Source organism: Carcharodon carcharias, chromosome 3 (genome assembly GCF_017639515.1).
Source record: "Carcharodon carcharias isolate sCarCar2 chromosome 3, sCarCar2.pri, whole genome shotgun sequence".
In the NCBI taxonomy this organism is placed as follows: domain Eukaryota; kingdom Metazoa; phylum Chordata; class Chondrichthyes; order Lamniformes; family Lamnidae; genus Carcharodon; species Carcharodon carcharias.
Genome location: NC_054469.1, coordinates 49135228 through 49149409, shown reverse-complemented (window position 1 = coordinate 49149409; position 14182 = coordinate 49135228). Strand labels below are relative to the sequence as shown.

The following is a 14182-nucleotide window of genomic DNA, read 5'->3' as shown; positions in this document are numbered from 1 at the left end:
TGTGAATGGTGCTGAACATTGTGCAATTATCAGCAAACATCCCCATTTCTAACCTTATGATGGAAGGTCATTGATAAAGCAGCTGAAGGCGGTTGGACATAGGACACTACTCTGATGAATTCCTGTAGTGATGTCCTGGGACTGAATTGATTGACCTCCAACAACCACAACCATCTCCCTTTGGATAGTTATGACTCCAACCAGCAGACAGTTTTCCCACTGATGCCCAATGCCTCCAGTTTTGCTCCTTGATGCTACACTTGGTCAAATGCTGCTTTGATGTCAAGGGCAGTCACTCTCACCTCAAATCTGGAGTTCAGCTCTTTTGTCCATGCTTGAACCAAGGTTGTAATGTGGTAAGAAGCTGAGTAATCCTGGCGGAAACCAAACTGAGCGTCAGTGAGCAGATTATTGCTAAGCAATAATCGTTGGATATTACTGTTGATGACCACTTTACTGATGATCGAGGGTAGACGGATCGGGGCGGTAATTGCCTGGATTGGATTTGTCCTGCTCTTTGCGTACAGAACATACCTGGGCAACTTTCCACATTGCCGGGTGGATGCCAGTGTTGTAGCTGTACTGGAACAACTTGGCTAGGGGCGCGACAAGTTCTGGAGCACAAGTCTTCAATACTATTTCCAGAATATTATCAGGGCCTATTGCCTTTGCAGTATTCAGTGCCTTCAGCCATTTTTTGATATCACGTGGAATGAATCAAATTGGCTGAGACTGGCATCTGTGGTGCTGGGGACCCCTGGAGGAGGTCAATGGTCAGGAACAAGGAGATGTGACTGCAAGCCAGGCAGGTATGGGGATATAGAAGGTAGTGATGGGAACACCACCATCTAGAAGTTCCACTCCAAGTCACTCACCATCCTGACTTGGAAATATATCGATGTTCCTTCACTGTCGCTGGGTCAAAATCCTGGAACTCCCTTTCTAACAGCACTGTGGGTGTACCTACACCACATGGACTGCTGCGGTTCAAGAAGGCAGCTCACCACCAGCTTCTCAAGGGCAACTAGGGATGGGCAAAAAATGCTGGCCTGGCCAGCAAAGCCCAAATCCCGTGAATAAATTTTAAAAAGGAGCCTCAGCCCTCAACTTTGATTAGGAAACTGACCATGGCACAATGTTAAAGAATGCCATTCAGGTGGGGGGAGCAAAAAGGAACGTGGTAGTATTTGGGATTAGCGTCGTCAGAAGGATAAGCACTGTTCCCCATACTTAAGAACATCTCTTTGAAGTTGGACACGAGCTTGGAGTAGGAGGTCGAGGATCTAGTTGTTGTGTTCCACGTAGGAACCAATTACATATGTACAACTAGGAATGATGTTCTGCTGAGAGAGTTTGAAGGATTCAAATTAAAATGCTGAGTATCAAAGGTAATCATCTCTGGATTGTTACCTGAGCCACATGTCAATTAGCATAGGGTCAAGCAGATTAGAGAATTAAACATCTGGCTCAGAGTGGAAGAAGGGCTTTCAATTCGAGGCTCTGGCACCAGTACACAGGAAAGAGTGCTGTTCCGTTGGTTTGGGCTCCACTTAAGCTGGACTGGGATCAATGTCCTGGCGAATCATATATTTAGGGCTTTGAAGTAACAGAGGTGGGGGAAGGGGTTGGGTGATGGGAGATGTGGAAATCCAGTTGATGTGGTTAAAAAGAAGAGTGGGATAGGGAGGGACAGAGCTTAACAGTCACTGCGCATCAGAGAGTAAGGACCATGCAGAGAACAATAATAAAAAAAATAAATTACATGCTCTTTATCTGAATGCACCAAGATTCTGCAATAAGATAGTTGAACTAGTGGCATAAATAAAGATAAATGGATTGGAGCCAACTGCCATTACTGAGTCATGGGTGACCAAGGTTGGGAACATTCCAGGGCACACAAAATTTCGAAAAGGTAGGCAGAATAGCAAAGGAGAGGTAGCCCTGATAGTAAAAGATGACTTAAAGACATCAATGAGGAAGGATCTTGGCTCAGAATATCATGAAGTAGAATCACTATGGGTAGAGATCAGGAGTAGCAAGAGTCAGAAAATGTTGAAAAGAGTAATTCATAGGCCCCCTAACAGTAGTTATACTGTTGGACAGAGCATTAAACACAAAATTTCTGGAGCACATAACAAAGGCAATGAATAATTATGGGGACTTTAATCTTCATATAGGTTGGACCAATCAAAATGGCAAGGGTGGTATAGAAGATAAGTTTGTAGAATGTTTTCATGGCAGTTTCCTGGAGTAATACATTGTGGAACTGATTAGAGAAAATGCTACTTTAGATCTAATATATATGTAATGAAGCAGGGTTAATTAGTAATCTCCTAGTAAAAGGTCCAGTAGAAACTAATGATCATAATACAACTGAATTCCATATTAATTTCAAAAGCGACATGCTCCAATCGTAAACAAGAATCTTAAACTTAAACAATGCCAAATACATAGGTATAAGGGGAAAACTGGTTAGGTTTGATTGGGTAATTAGGCTAAAAGGTATGGCCGTAAATAAAGAATGGACAATATTTAAAGAAACAAAAATACATTCCACTGAAATGCAAAAACTCAGCCAGGAAGATCAATTTGTGGCTTACTCAAAGTAAGGATAGTATTAGATTAAAAGAAGAAGCTTATAATGTTGCAAAGAACAGAAACAAGTCTGAGGTCAGGGTGTGTTTCAGTAACCAGCAGAGGGCCACCAAAATGTTGATAAAAAGGGAAAAAATGGAATCTGAGAGCAAACTAGCCAGGAATATAAAAACAGACTGTAAGGGCTGTTACAATTATATAAAAAAGAGAGTAGGCTAAAGTAAACATTGACCCCTTTGAAGCAATGACAGGAGAATTATTATGGGGAATGAGAAAATGGCAGAGACATTGAACACGTTTTCTGTCTTCACAGTAGGTGATGCAAGTTGCACACCAGAAATAGAGGGTAACCTAGGTGTTAATAAGAGTGAGGAAATTAAGGAAATTAATATTAGCACAGAAAAAGTACTGGAGAAACTTATGGGACTAAAATCTGACAAAACTCCAGGACCTGATGGTCTACCAGCCTGGGATTCTAAAAGAAATAGCTGGAGAGGTAGTGGGTGCTCCATCTACAATTTTCAAAAATTTCCTTGATTCCTTAACGGTTCCAGCAGATTGCCAGTTAGCAAGTGTGACACCGCTGTTCAAGAAAGGAGGGAGGGAGAAAACAGGGAATTACAAGCCAATTAGCCTGATGTTAGGTGTGGGGAAAGTGTTGGAATCTATTATTAAGGAAGTCTGAACACCGCACTCAGAAAATCATAGTACGATCAGACAACGTAAATATGGTTTTACAAAAGGGAAATAGTGTTTGACAATTATTTTTTGAAAAGTTTTTTTGAGGATATAACAGTAGGGTAGATAAAGGGATACCAATCGATGACAAAAGCCTGAATTTCTAAAAGGCATTTGATAAGGTGTCGCGCAAAAGTTTAATAGGCAAGGACTTATGGAGTTGGGGGTAATTATATTAGCACGGATAGAGGATTGGTTAATAGACATAAAGCAAAGACAATGGGGCATTCTTAAGCTAGAAAGCGGTGACTAGGAGTGCTACAAAGGATCAGTGCTGGGGCCTCAGCTACTTACAATATATATTATGACTTAGACAGAGACACAAAAAGTGAACTAAGTTTGCTGACGATACAAAGCTAAGTGGAAATGTAAGTTGGGAGAAGGACACAGCGGGATTGCAAAGAGATATAGACAGGTTACGTGAGTGGGCAGGATGGCAGCTGGAGTATAATGTGGGCATGTATGAGGTTATTCACTTTGATCGTAAAAATAGAAAAGCAGAATAATTTTTAAAAAGTGCCAAACTTGTATGTTGATGTTCAGAGAGACTGGGGTACGCCCTACAGGAACTCAAAGTTAGCGCGCAGTTACAGCAAGCAACTTCTTCACTCAAAGAGTTGTGAATCTTTGGAATTCCCTACCCCAGAGGGTTGTGGGTGCTCCATCATTGACTTTACTTCAGGCTGGGATTGACAGATTTTTGGTCTCTCAAGGAATATGGGGAGCAGGCAGGAAAGTAGGGTAGAATCCCAAGATCAGCCATGATCGTGTTGAATGGCAGAGCAGGCTCAATGGGCTGTATGGTCTGCTCCTATCTTGTGACGTTGCTACCCTGCAAATTGGCAGCTTAAAGGGGGCACAGATTGAATGAGTTATGACCACTGTTGAGATAATAGGCACAGGCCTGCACGATGCACTAACTGCACATTGATGACTCACTTTTGATTGATGCTGATAGGGGACACAAGCCACAGTGAGAGAGTCAATGGCACCTTGCACCACAGGGAAGCCTGTCATAAGAGTGAGAAACCTAGTGCTCTCTCATCCTGCTTTTCTCGGTCAATAAAGAATGAAAAGCTGACTTTCATGATGTCAGGGTGTCCCTGAGCAGTTTACAGCCAATCAGATACTTTTGAAGGGTAGATATTGTTATAATGTGACCTCTCTGATATATTGATATCCTTTGAACTGTTAGATGTTGCTGTTATCATCTGTTGCAGGCTGAAAAGAGTCCACAGCATGAACTTAAGGTCCCGTGTCCTTGAAAGCCACAGGTTTGAGAGTGAGATTTGTGGCTGACAGACTCCTTGGTGAAACAAAAGGTTCTTCTGCTCTGGTGTCACCAGTGCCAGCAGCTACAAAACTTACCCTGTTATGTCTCAGCAACTGTGGATTTAAAGTTACTGGAAAAAAAAACTAAGGCTTTAATTATATGCTGGAAAACATTTTTAATTTACTTTCATCTATAGTGCTGGATGTTTGATAATGAACAACATATAAGTTAGCCTAAAATAGCAATTGCATCAAACTCAAGATTGGACTACTGCCATCAATACATTAAGAAACATTTGCTATTATCCTCAGCAGAACAATGAATTTTTACACATAGGTGTTATGTTATTTCCCCATGAAGATATGAATGTTTATTTCTTCCAGTTATAAAAACATTGCTCTAACCACAGATACCCTGACTGACAGGGGGAAAAATATTAGCCCAGAATATAGTGCATCCATTTTCTGTTCATTGAGATTTATATATAAAACAGAGTGCCTAACTTAAAAACTGATGCAAGTGAAATTACTATAGTATAGTCAAGAAGAAAAAAGTTATCAAATATTGACCCTTAATAAAAGGCCCTCCTTTACTGGCCATCGTAGGAATTATATCACAGCAGGCCATTTCACCTTTACTAACAAAATTGGTGCATACTCTTACCTCAATTAATGTTTCATACATATGGGACATGTTGACCATTAATTTACATAATTGATTCTCAAATGAATTATGAAGTTTAAATGGAGCAGTGATGTATGGGTATTAAGCTGTTTACACTTGCATATAAAATATCTTTGTCTGCTATACCAATGAAACGATTCATCAGTCTTGCAAATACTTATTAAAATTGTAAAGAATAAATTCATAATTAGTGATTTCAATGCTAATTCCCGAAGCTGTTGCAAAAGTTGTACTTGCAGGGAGAAAATTAAGCAAAAATCAATTGCATCTTTATCCTGTAGACTGAAACAACAACATACACGTATGTTTAGGCTAACTTTGTAAAATTGTTCTGTTTTTAATGACTTACGGCGTGATTTCTTTAAGTCTTTATTAGTTTTATCCTTATCATGCTTTTCAATTCCAGGGGACTCTGGAGCATCATCTTCAGCGGCTTCATCAGACTCCACTGTCTGTAATGAAAGTAGTTGCAGGATCAAAATCAGCTTTTAATATATACATTTTTTAAATTCTTTCATGAAGCCTCGGCGTCACTGGCTAGGCCAGCATTTTTATTGTCCATCCCCAAGTGTCCTTAAGAAGGTGAAGATGAGCCAGCTTCTTGAACCACTGCAGTCCATGTGGTGTAGATACACCCACAGTGCTGATAGGGAGAGAGCCCCAGGATTTCGACCCAGTGACAGTGAAGGAATGGAGATATATTTCCAAATCAGGATGGTGAGTGGCTTGGAGGGGAACTTGCAGGTAGCGGTGTTCCCATGCATCTGCTGCCCTTGTCCTTCTAGATGGTAATGGTTGTGGGTTTGGAAGGTGCTGTCTAAGGAGGTTTAGTGACTTCCTGCAGTGTATCTTGTAGATGGCACACATGCTGCCACTGTGCGTTGGTGGCACAAGAAGTGGACGTTGAAGGTGGTGGATAGGGTGCTAATCAAGCAGGTTGCTTTATACTGGATGGTGTTGAGCTTCTTGAGTGTTGATGGAGTTGCACTCAACCAGGCAAGTGGAGAGTATTCCATCACACTGCTGACTTGTGTCTTGTGGATGGTGGACAATCTTTGGTGAGTCAGGAGGTGAGTTATTTGCGGCAGGATTCCTCGTCTCTGACCCGCTCTTGTATCTACAGCATTTATATGGCTGGTCCAGGTAATCCCCAGCATGTTGATACTGGGGATTCAGCAATGGTAATACCATCGAATGTCAAGGGGAGATGGTTGGATTCTCTCTTGTTGGAGATGGTCATTGCCTGGCACATGTGGCGCAACTTACTAACCACTTATCAGCCCAAGCCTGAATGTTGTCCAGCTCTTGCTGCATATGGGCATGGTTTGCTTCAGTTGATCTGAGGATCCGCAAGTGGTGCTGAACATTATTCAATCATCAGCAAGCATCCCCATTTCTGAGCTTAAGATGGGGGTGGGGGGGTCGGTCATTGATAAAGCAGCTGAAGATGGTTGGACGTAGGACACTACCCTGAGGAACTTCTGCAGTGATGTCCTGGAACTGAGATGATTGCCCTCCAACAACCACAGCCGTCTTCCTTTGTGCTAGTTTGTTGCATCCAAGGTATATTGTGAAGAGTTTATCAGTGAATCAGTAAAAGCAAGGGAAATTTTTACTTGGTGTAAAAAATGATGAGACGGAAAGCAAAATGTTCAATCCGAATACGCACCTGACTACCAATAGTCTCCTCAAGAGCTTTATACCACTCATTGATGAGATTGTCATTGTCCAACTGAATCAGTAATTCTGTTCCTTGGCGTGTTTTGAGCTGGAAAACAGCAAGATTATTTTTATAAATGAAACGTATAGGTTCATGTTTATTCATAACCAGCCTACCACTTGTAATTTTAGGTACTGTTTAGACTGCCTTGTGTTCTACAGATTAAGCCTAAAATATTTAACTCTTATGGCTGTTTGAATTCTGGTCAATCGAGTTAAGTTTCAGAAATGCACCCTCTCCCTCTGGGCAACTTAGTATCACCAGTCATAATTTTAGCATAAATGTCCAACAATTCTCTGGGCCCTGAATTGATATTAACAAGCCAGTAAGCCTAACTTGCATAAAATTGAAACAAGTAATATTATGATGTTTTGATCAATGACAAACTTCTATGGAATTCTGAAACCTTACATAGTAAATTAAAAAATGCATAAGAAGTTCACAAATAAATTCCAAAATTTTAAGAAAATGTCAATCTGGCTCTTTAAGAAAATCATTGATAGAGTCCTGGAGCAGGTAGATTGCTTGCCTGCCCTTTTCGTTGGGGATGTTGGTGTGACAAGTGAAAACACCACAAGGAGGCAAATGACACTACTGGTAAAAAAAAAATTGTATGCAATTTTGTTGATATGTTCCACAATACATATCATAGGCACGAAAGCAGCCTGCTTTCCTGATACAACCTCAAGATTCAAATGTTGCCTACTGCTGAATTCCAACTGTGAAGACCATCTAGAAGATAGAATTAATTTCAGAAACAGGCTACATCAAGCTTTAACTTTAAAAAAAAATAAATAACTAGAGTGTTACAACTTATATGATAGCCTCCTCTCTCAATTCAAATAAAGAGCTGCATAATCCATAAGTTTTTAACATTTGTGTCAGTTTCTCTACTGTATTGAGTGCACTGAGTTCACCCACTTTTGTACCTTGAGAAAATTTTAAAAATCCATATTTCAATCCCGGTCCTGCACTATATTCAGGGCTTCAAATTCCGCTTCTTCGTACTTAAAGGAATACATACATCACAATGCACATCTCATTGAAGGCAACATTGGAACCTTGTGCTTTCTTTGAGAAAGCTTGAAAAAACTTGAATTTACGCTGTATGTAATGAAGTTGAAGGTTGTTAATTCTTCAGTATGGAACACTCTGACATTGCTCTCCTCTCAATCAGTTGCCTTTCTTTCTGAAGGCACTTTCCTTGTTAAATGGCAGTTGAGTCAGCATCCATCATTTAGTTTTGCACAACAGGTGATGCTGCCTCCTGAGGCATTCCTGGAAACGACCACTTCATTCAAGGACTACTGCTTTGAATTTTACAAAGGAATGAGTTTCATGCTACAAATTTGATGATGACCATCAATGTAATTGATGCGAAGTTTGTTGTATCAATTATTAACCTACATCAACTTTATCCCAGCCTGAAAGGAACACCCTACATTGCCTTGGCTTATAACATCTCATGTGGTACATTAGTCATAGTTGTCTCTGAGTGAGACTGCCAATTTTTAAGTCATGGTCTCCAATCCACTGGGAACTGAGAGTGACACCACTCAAAGTCATTTCATGTAGTACAACAAGGAACAGAAACTTTTACTCGCCAATTTGGTCTGGATCAAGTCTCAGATCCCTGAGCCCTCCATCTGAAACCTGCTTAACTTGTTTGACAAAGTGTCAGAAACTAACCAGAACTGACCCCCAAATGAGTGTTCAGGGAAGTACTGCAAAACACCTAAGAATAGTAGAAAAAGTAATTCTTCTGGGTTTGCATCACTTCCCTTGATTATTATCATTTAATCAAATGCCATTGATTAAAAAAGTTAGTGAGCAGCAACGATTAGTGCAACAAAGCAATGACAAAGTGCCAGTGCTTGATTAAATGCTTAGAACATGGAACATAGAAAATTGCACTGATAAACTAAAATATTTACCTCAATCACATTCTTCTTACTGGATTTGTCTTTTGAAGCCCATTCTATAGCAGCTCCTTTTAGATCGACAGTGAACTCAGGTTTGGATTGGTTGCCACCAAATTTCTAAAATGTCAAAAATTGAAATTGTTAAAGTTCACGGGTTATAACCAACAACCATTAAAGCATGAATTGTTTCTATTTTCATCAACCCTGTCTCCTTCCTTTCTGAAGTCATCAAGGTAAGATTTTCTGGGTCACTCTCAAGCACTTTGCTGAGGAATCCATTCATGTGTGAGTCTTCACAACCCGAGTTCTGCACAACATTGCAAGTGAACTCAACTCAGTCTCCATCAGCATATGCACTTCAAGCATTAAATTCTGGATAGTGGTATTGTCTCTGGTTAAAATGGCTGAAGTTGGGACATGGAATTGCTAAACAACCACGAGACAAGGCAGCTCCTGAATCAATTTTCCTAAAACCACTAATTACTTGCATTTAACCTTTAACTAAATTAAATCTTAATTTTTAATATATAGCTCAAAATGCATCATTGAGACCTGTGGGATGTGATTTCTATCAAACACGTGCTCCTGACTACGTCTCTCTGACTGTTCAATTACCTACCTTTATATCATATTTTAAGATAATTTCAAAATCCAGGTATAAATAGGGACTGTTGTCATTCCACAAGGGAATCACCAGAGTCACCTTAAGGGAGGTGGTGATGGCTGATGTGAATGATGGGGGTGGGTCCACAGCTTTTTTTTTAAGAAGTGGATGAAAATATCCTGGAGAAATGCTCACTTCTTGAAAAAGCATAATCTTTCGCTGATCGTTGGATAAGAAAAAAATGAAAAGTCACCAGATAGGCAACCAATGACATTACTCGTGGATTCTGGGTCCACTAATATTATGACTGAATCCAAAACTTCATCTGGAAGATTTTGAAACCAAACACAAGTTACTATCTACCTAGCCTAGATTTTGACTCAGCAATGAAGAAAAGGCGATGTATGCCCATATTAGGATGATTTGTGACTTGGAGGAACTGAAAGATGTTTGTGTTCCCATGGTGATGGTGTTCTTGCTCTTCTTGATGGTGGAGTTCATGGATCAGGAGCTGCAGTTGAAGTATCGTTGCTGAAGTTCTTCCAGTAAATCATACGAATTGCAGCCACAGTATGATGGTGGTGGAGGGGGCTGATATGCAGTACTTGGAGCACTGAATAAATGGACAGCTCTAAGCTGAGTTTTGTAGCTGCAGCATCCAGTGAGTAGTGAGTATTACATCACACCCAAGCTCGTGCCTTGTTATAGATGGTGGAAAGGGTTTGTTGGGTCAGAAAGTGAGACACTTTTAGAGGACTCAACCTCTGCCCCACTCCTATCACCAGGGTGTTGATATGACTGATGACCGCTGTTCTTCCAAAGATGTTTGTAGAGTGAGAGTCAGTGATGAAGTTTGGGGGTAGAATAGTTGGACTTTAGTTTTCTTACTGGAGGTGTTATTGCTTGGCACTTGTGTGGCACAAATGTTACCCACCATTTGTCAGCAAAGATGTTATCCAGGTCTTGCTGTTGGCAGGCATGGGTTGTTTTATTATCCAAGGATTTGTAAACATTGAAATACTTGAATCAGCAAAAAGCTATTTTCTTGACTTTATGACATAGGGAGTCATTGGTGAGGATGGATGTGTCAAAGATTCTGCCCTGAGGAACTTCTACAGTGATGTCCTGGGGCTGTGATGATTGGCTTCTGACAACCACAATCATCCTCATTTGTGTCAGGTATGAATTCAGCCACTGACAAGTCTGCCATTGACCTCAGTTTTGTTAAGTCTCATTGTTGCCAGAATTACTCAAATTATGTCTTAATGATGTCAAAGGCAGCTTCTCTCAGTTTTCCCTGGCAATCAGTCTTACATCCATGTTTGGATCAAGATTGTAATGGGATTTGGTGTGGAATGGTTCTGGTGAAACAAAAACTGAGCATCAGTGAGCAGGCAGCATTTATTCAGTGCAGTGATTAGGGGGTTTTTAAAAAAAATCTTTCATGGATCGTGGGGGTCACTGGCAAGGCCAGCATTTGTTGCCCTTCCCTAATTTCCTTCGAGAAGGTGATGGTGAGTTGCCTTCTTGAATCACTGCAGTCCATCTGGTGATTCTTTTAGACTTTTCCGTAGCAGTTTAGTACAACTGAGTGACTTGCTAGGCCATTTCAGAGAATTAGCCTAGGCCTTGTATTACTTGTCCAGTTACATTACCACTAGGCCACCATCTCCCTGATATGTAGTAATAGGCTGGGTTAAGTTTGCCACATTCTTTTAGAGCTAAGACATACCTGGGCAACTTTTCAAGTTATTAGACAGATGTCAGAGTGTCAGCTACATTGTAAGCTTGACTAGGGGATGTCTAGTTCTGGCACTTAGCACAATAGGCAGGTTGTTGTCAGAGCCTAAAGCATTTGCCCATGTCCAATGCACTCAGTGCTTTATAATATCACATGGAATAAATCAGACTGACTTGCCACTTGCATCTATTGACATAGTCTGTGTAGGGTCATCCACTTGCCATTTTCGGCTGAGAACACTTGCAAACACTTCTCTCATTAATACTGGATTCTGCCACTGTGCATATTGCAACTGCTTGAGTTTCTAATCATTTTAAAACTAGTAATGACACTGGAACTTGTGCTACAGATATTGGCCCAACAGTGAAAGAAACACAAAATAGTTACTTTGGCAAATCCAGCAATATGGATGAAATAGTCCCTTGTAGAAAGATAATACAGATGGAACCCTCGAATGTCCTAGGAAGGACTCTCTCCGCAGCAGGTGAATTATAGACAGGAAAATTAATGGACTGTAGCACAGTGGTTGTGTTATAGAACTAGCAGACCCAGAGAACGAGTGTTAAAATTCCACTCTGGTTTGAGAATTTAACCTATCTGACCTCGCCTAACCAATCTAGCTGTCGCAGGCTCATCTGTGCATGACAGAGAATATTGCACAGTCCCTGTGGAGTCCAAGACACTCTGTTGCATGCTGTAGCACTACCACCACATTATAGCTTAAGAATACAACTTACAGTCCAAAACTGGGCATCCATGAAGCCGTCAGCAGCGGCAAAATTGTATACCACCACAATATGTAACCTCTTGGCCCAGCATATTCTTCACCCTCTCATCATCACCAAGCCAAATGAGTTACCCTGGTGCAATGATTGCAGAATGAAAGCAGCACCAAGCATAGCTAAACATGAGGTAGCAATGTGATGAAACTACATCACAAGGTATGTACATGCTAAACAGTGAAAGTGATCTCACTACCAAATGTTCATTCAAAGTTCAGAAACAGTGCCGCATCCAGTCATGAAAGGTGGTGGACAATTAAGCAACTAATGAAAGGGGGCGACCCCATGGACATTCCCATCTTCAATGACAGTGGAGACCAGCATACAAGTCCAAAAGAGAAGGCTGAAACATATGTAACCATCTTCAGCCAAGAGTGCTCAATCGATGATCTTTCTCAGCCTCCTCCCAAGGTCCTCATAATCAGTCTTCGGTCAATGTGATTCACTCTGACAGCAAGAAACACTGAACACAGTAAAGTCTACAGGCTTCAACAACATTCAGGCTATAGCCCTAAAGGTTTGTTTTCCAGAATTAGCCAAGTTTTTCAGTACAGGTACAACAATGACATCTACTCAACAATGTGAAAAATTGCATATGTATATAGTGTCCACAAAAAGCAACACAAACCCAACCTACCCAATTACCATCCTATCAGCCCACTCTCAATAATAGTAAAGTGATGGAAAGGTCCTTCCAAGTTATATTTACTCACGAATAACCTGCTCACCAAATCTCTGTTTGGGTCCCAGCTTAGATCGCTATTCCAGGCCTTATTACAGCCTTAGTCCAACCATGGACGCAAAACCTAAGTTCAAGAGGTGAGGCGAGATTGACTGCCCTCCAAGGGGTGCACTGCAAAAACTTTGGTGGAATGTGCCAAAACCCATAACGTTCACCATATAATGGCAGCAGGTGCGTGGAAACACGATCACCTCCAAGTGGCTTGGACATATATCACCGTTCTTCCATCTCTAGGCCCACAGATTGGTATGCCATGGCATCACAAGTGCACATCCAAATACTTCTTAAATGTTATGAGGGCTTCTGCCTCTGTCACCCTTTCAAGCAGTGAGCTCCAGATTCCCACCACCCTCAGGGTGAAAAAAATTCTTCCTCACATCCCCTCTAAACCTCCTGCCCCTTAGCTTAAATCTATACTCCCTGGTTATTGATCCCTCCACCAAGGGGAAAAGTTCCTTCCTCTCTACCCTATGTATGCCCCTCAATTTTATACACCTCAATCATGTCCTCCCTCATTCTCCTCTACTCCAGGGAAAGTAACCCCAGTCTATCCATTCTCTCCTCATAACTAAAACTCTCCAGCCCAGGCAACATCCTGGTAAATCTCCTCTGCACTCTCTCCAGTGCAATCACATCTTTCCTATAATGTGGATTCCAGAACTGCACGCAATACTCTAGCTGTGGCCTAACCAGCGTTTTATATAGTTCCAGCATAACCTCCCTGCTCTTATATTCTATGCTTCAGCTAATAAAGGCAAATATCCCATATGCCTTCTTCACCACCTTATCTACTTGCCCCACTACCTTAAGGGGCCGGTGGACAAGTACACCAAGGTCCCTCTGATCTTCGGTACTTCCCAGGGTCCTGCCATTCATCATATATTCTCGTGCCTTGTTTATCCTGTGCAAGTGCATCCCCTCACACTTATCCGGATTAAATTCCATTTGCCATTGATCAGCCCATCTGACCAGTCTGTCTATATCCTCCTGTAATCCAAAGCTACCCTCCTCACTATTTACTACCCCACCAATTTTTGTGTCATCCGCCAACTTACTGATCAACCCTTCTACATTCAAGTCTAAATCGTTTATAAATGATCTCTGTGGAATCCCACTGGACACAGGCATCCAGTCACAAAAACATCCCTCGACCATCACCCTCTGCTTCCCACCACTCAGTCAATTCTGGATCCAATTTGCCAAATTGCCTTGGATCCCATGGGCTCTTACCTTCATTATCAGCCTCCCATGCAGGACCTTATTAAAAACCTTACAGAAGTCCAAGTAGACTACGTCAAATGCATTGCCCTCATCTACACACCTGGTCACCTCTTCAAAAAATTCAATCAAATTAGTCAGACATGACCTCCCCTTAACAAAA

The 14182-nt window shown here is 41.2% G+C and overlaps 1 protein-coding gene across 4 annotated transcripts in view; it reads right to left on the bottom strand.

The window, feature by feature from the left end:
• arhgap12b (Rho GTPase activating protein 12b) overlaps nucleotides 1–14182 on the bottom strand; it is a 241278-nt gene that overhangs the window by 38497 nt on the left and 188599 nt on the right. For all 4 annotated transcript variants that reach the window (XM_041184245.1, XM_041184244.1, XM_041184246.1 and 1 more), the window contains 3 exons: nucleotides 8945–9049; nucleotides 6960–7058; nucleotides 5640–5742 (listed from right to left, as the gene is read on the bottom strand). In XM_041184245.1, coding sequence (XP_041040179.1) covers nucleotides 5640–5742; nucleotides 6960–7058; nucleotides 8945–9049 — 307 coding nt within the window. The remainder of the gene's footprint in view (nucleotides 1–5639; nucleotides 5743–6959; nucleotides 7059–8944; nucleotides 9050–14182) is intronic.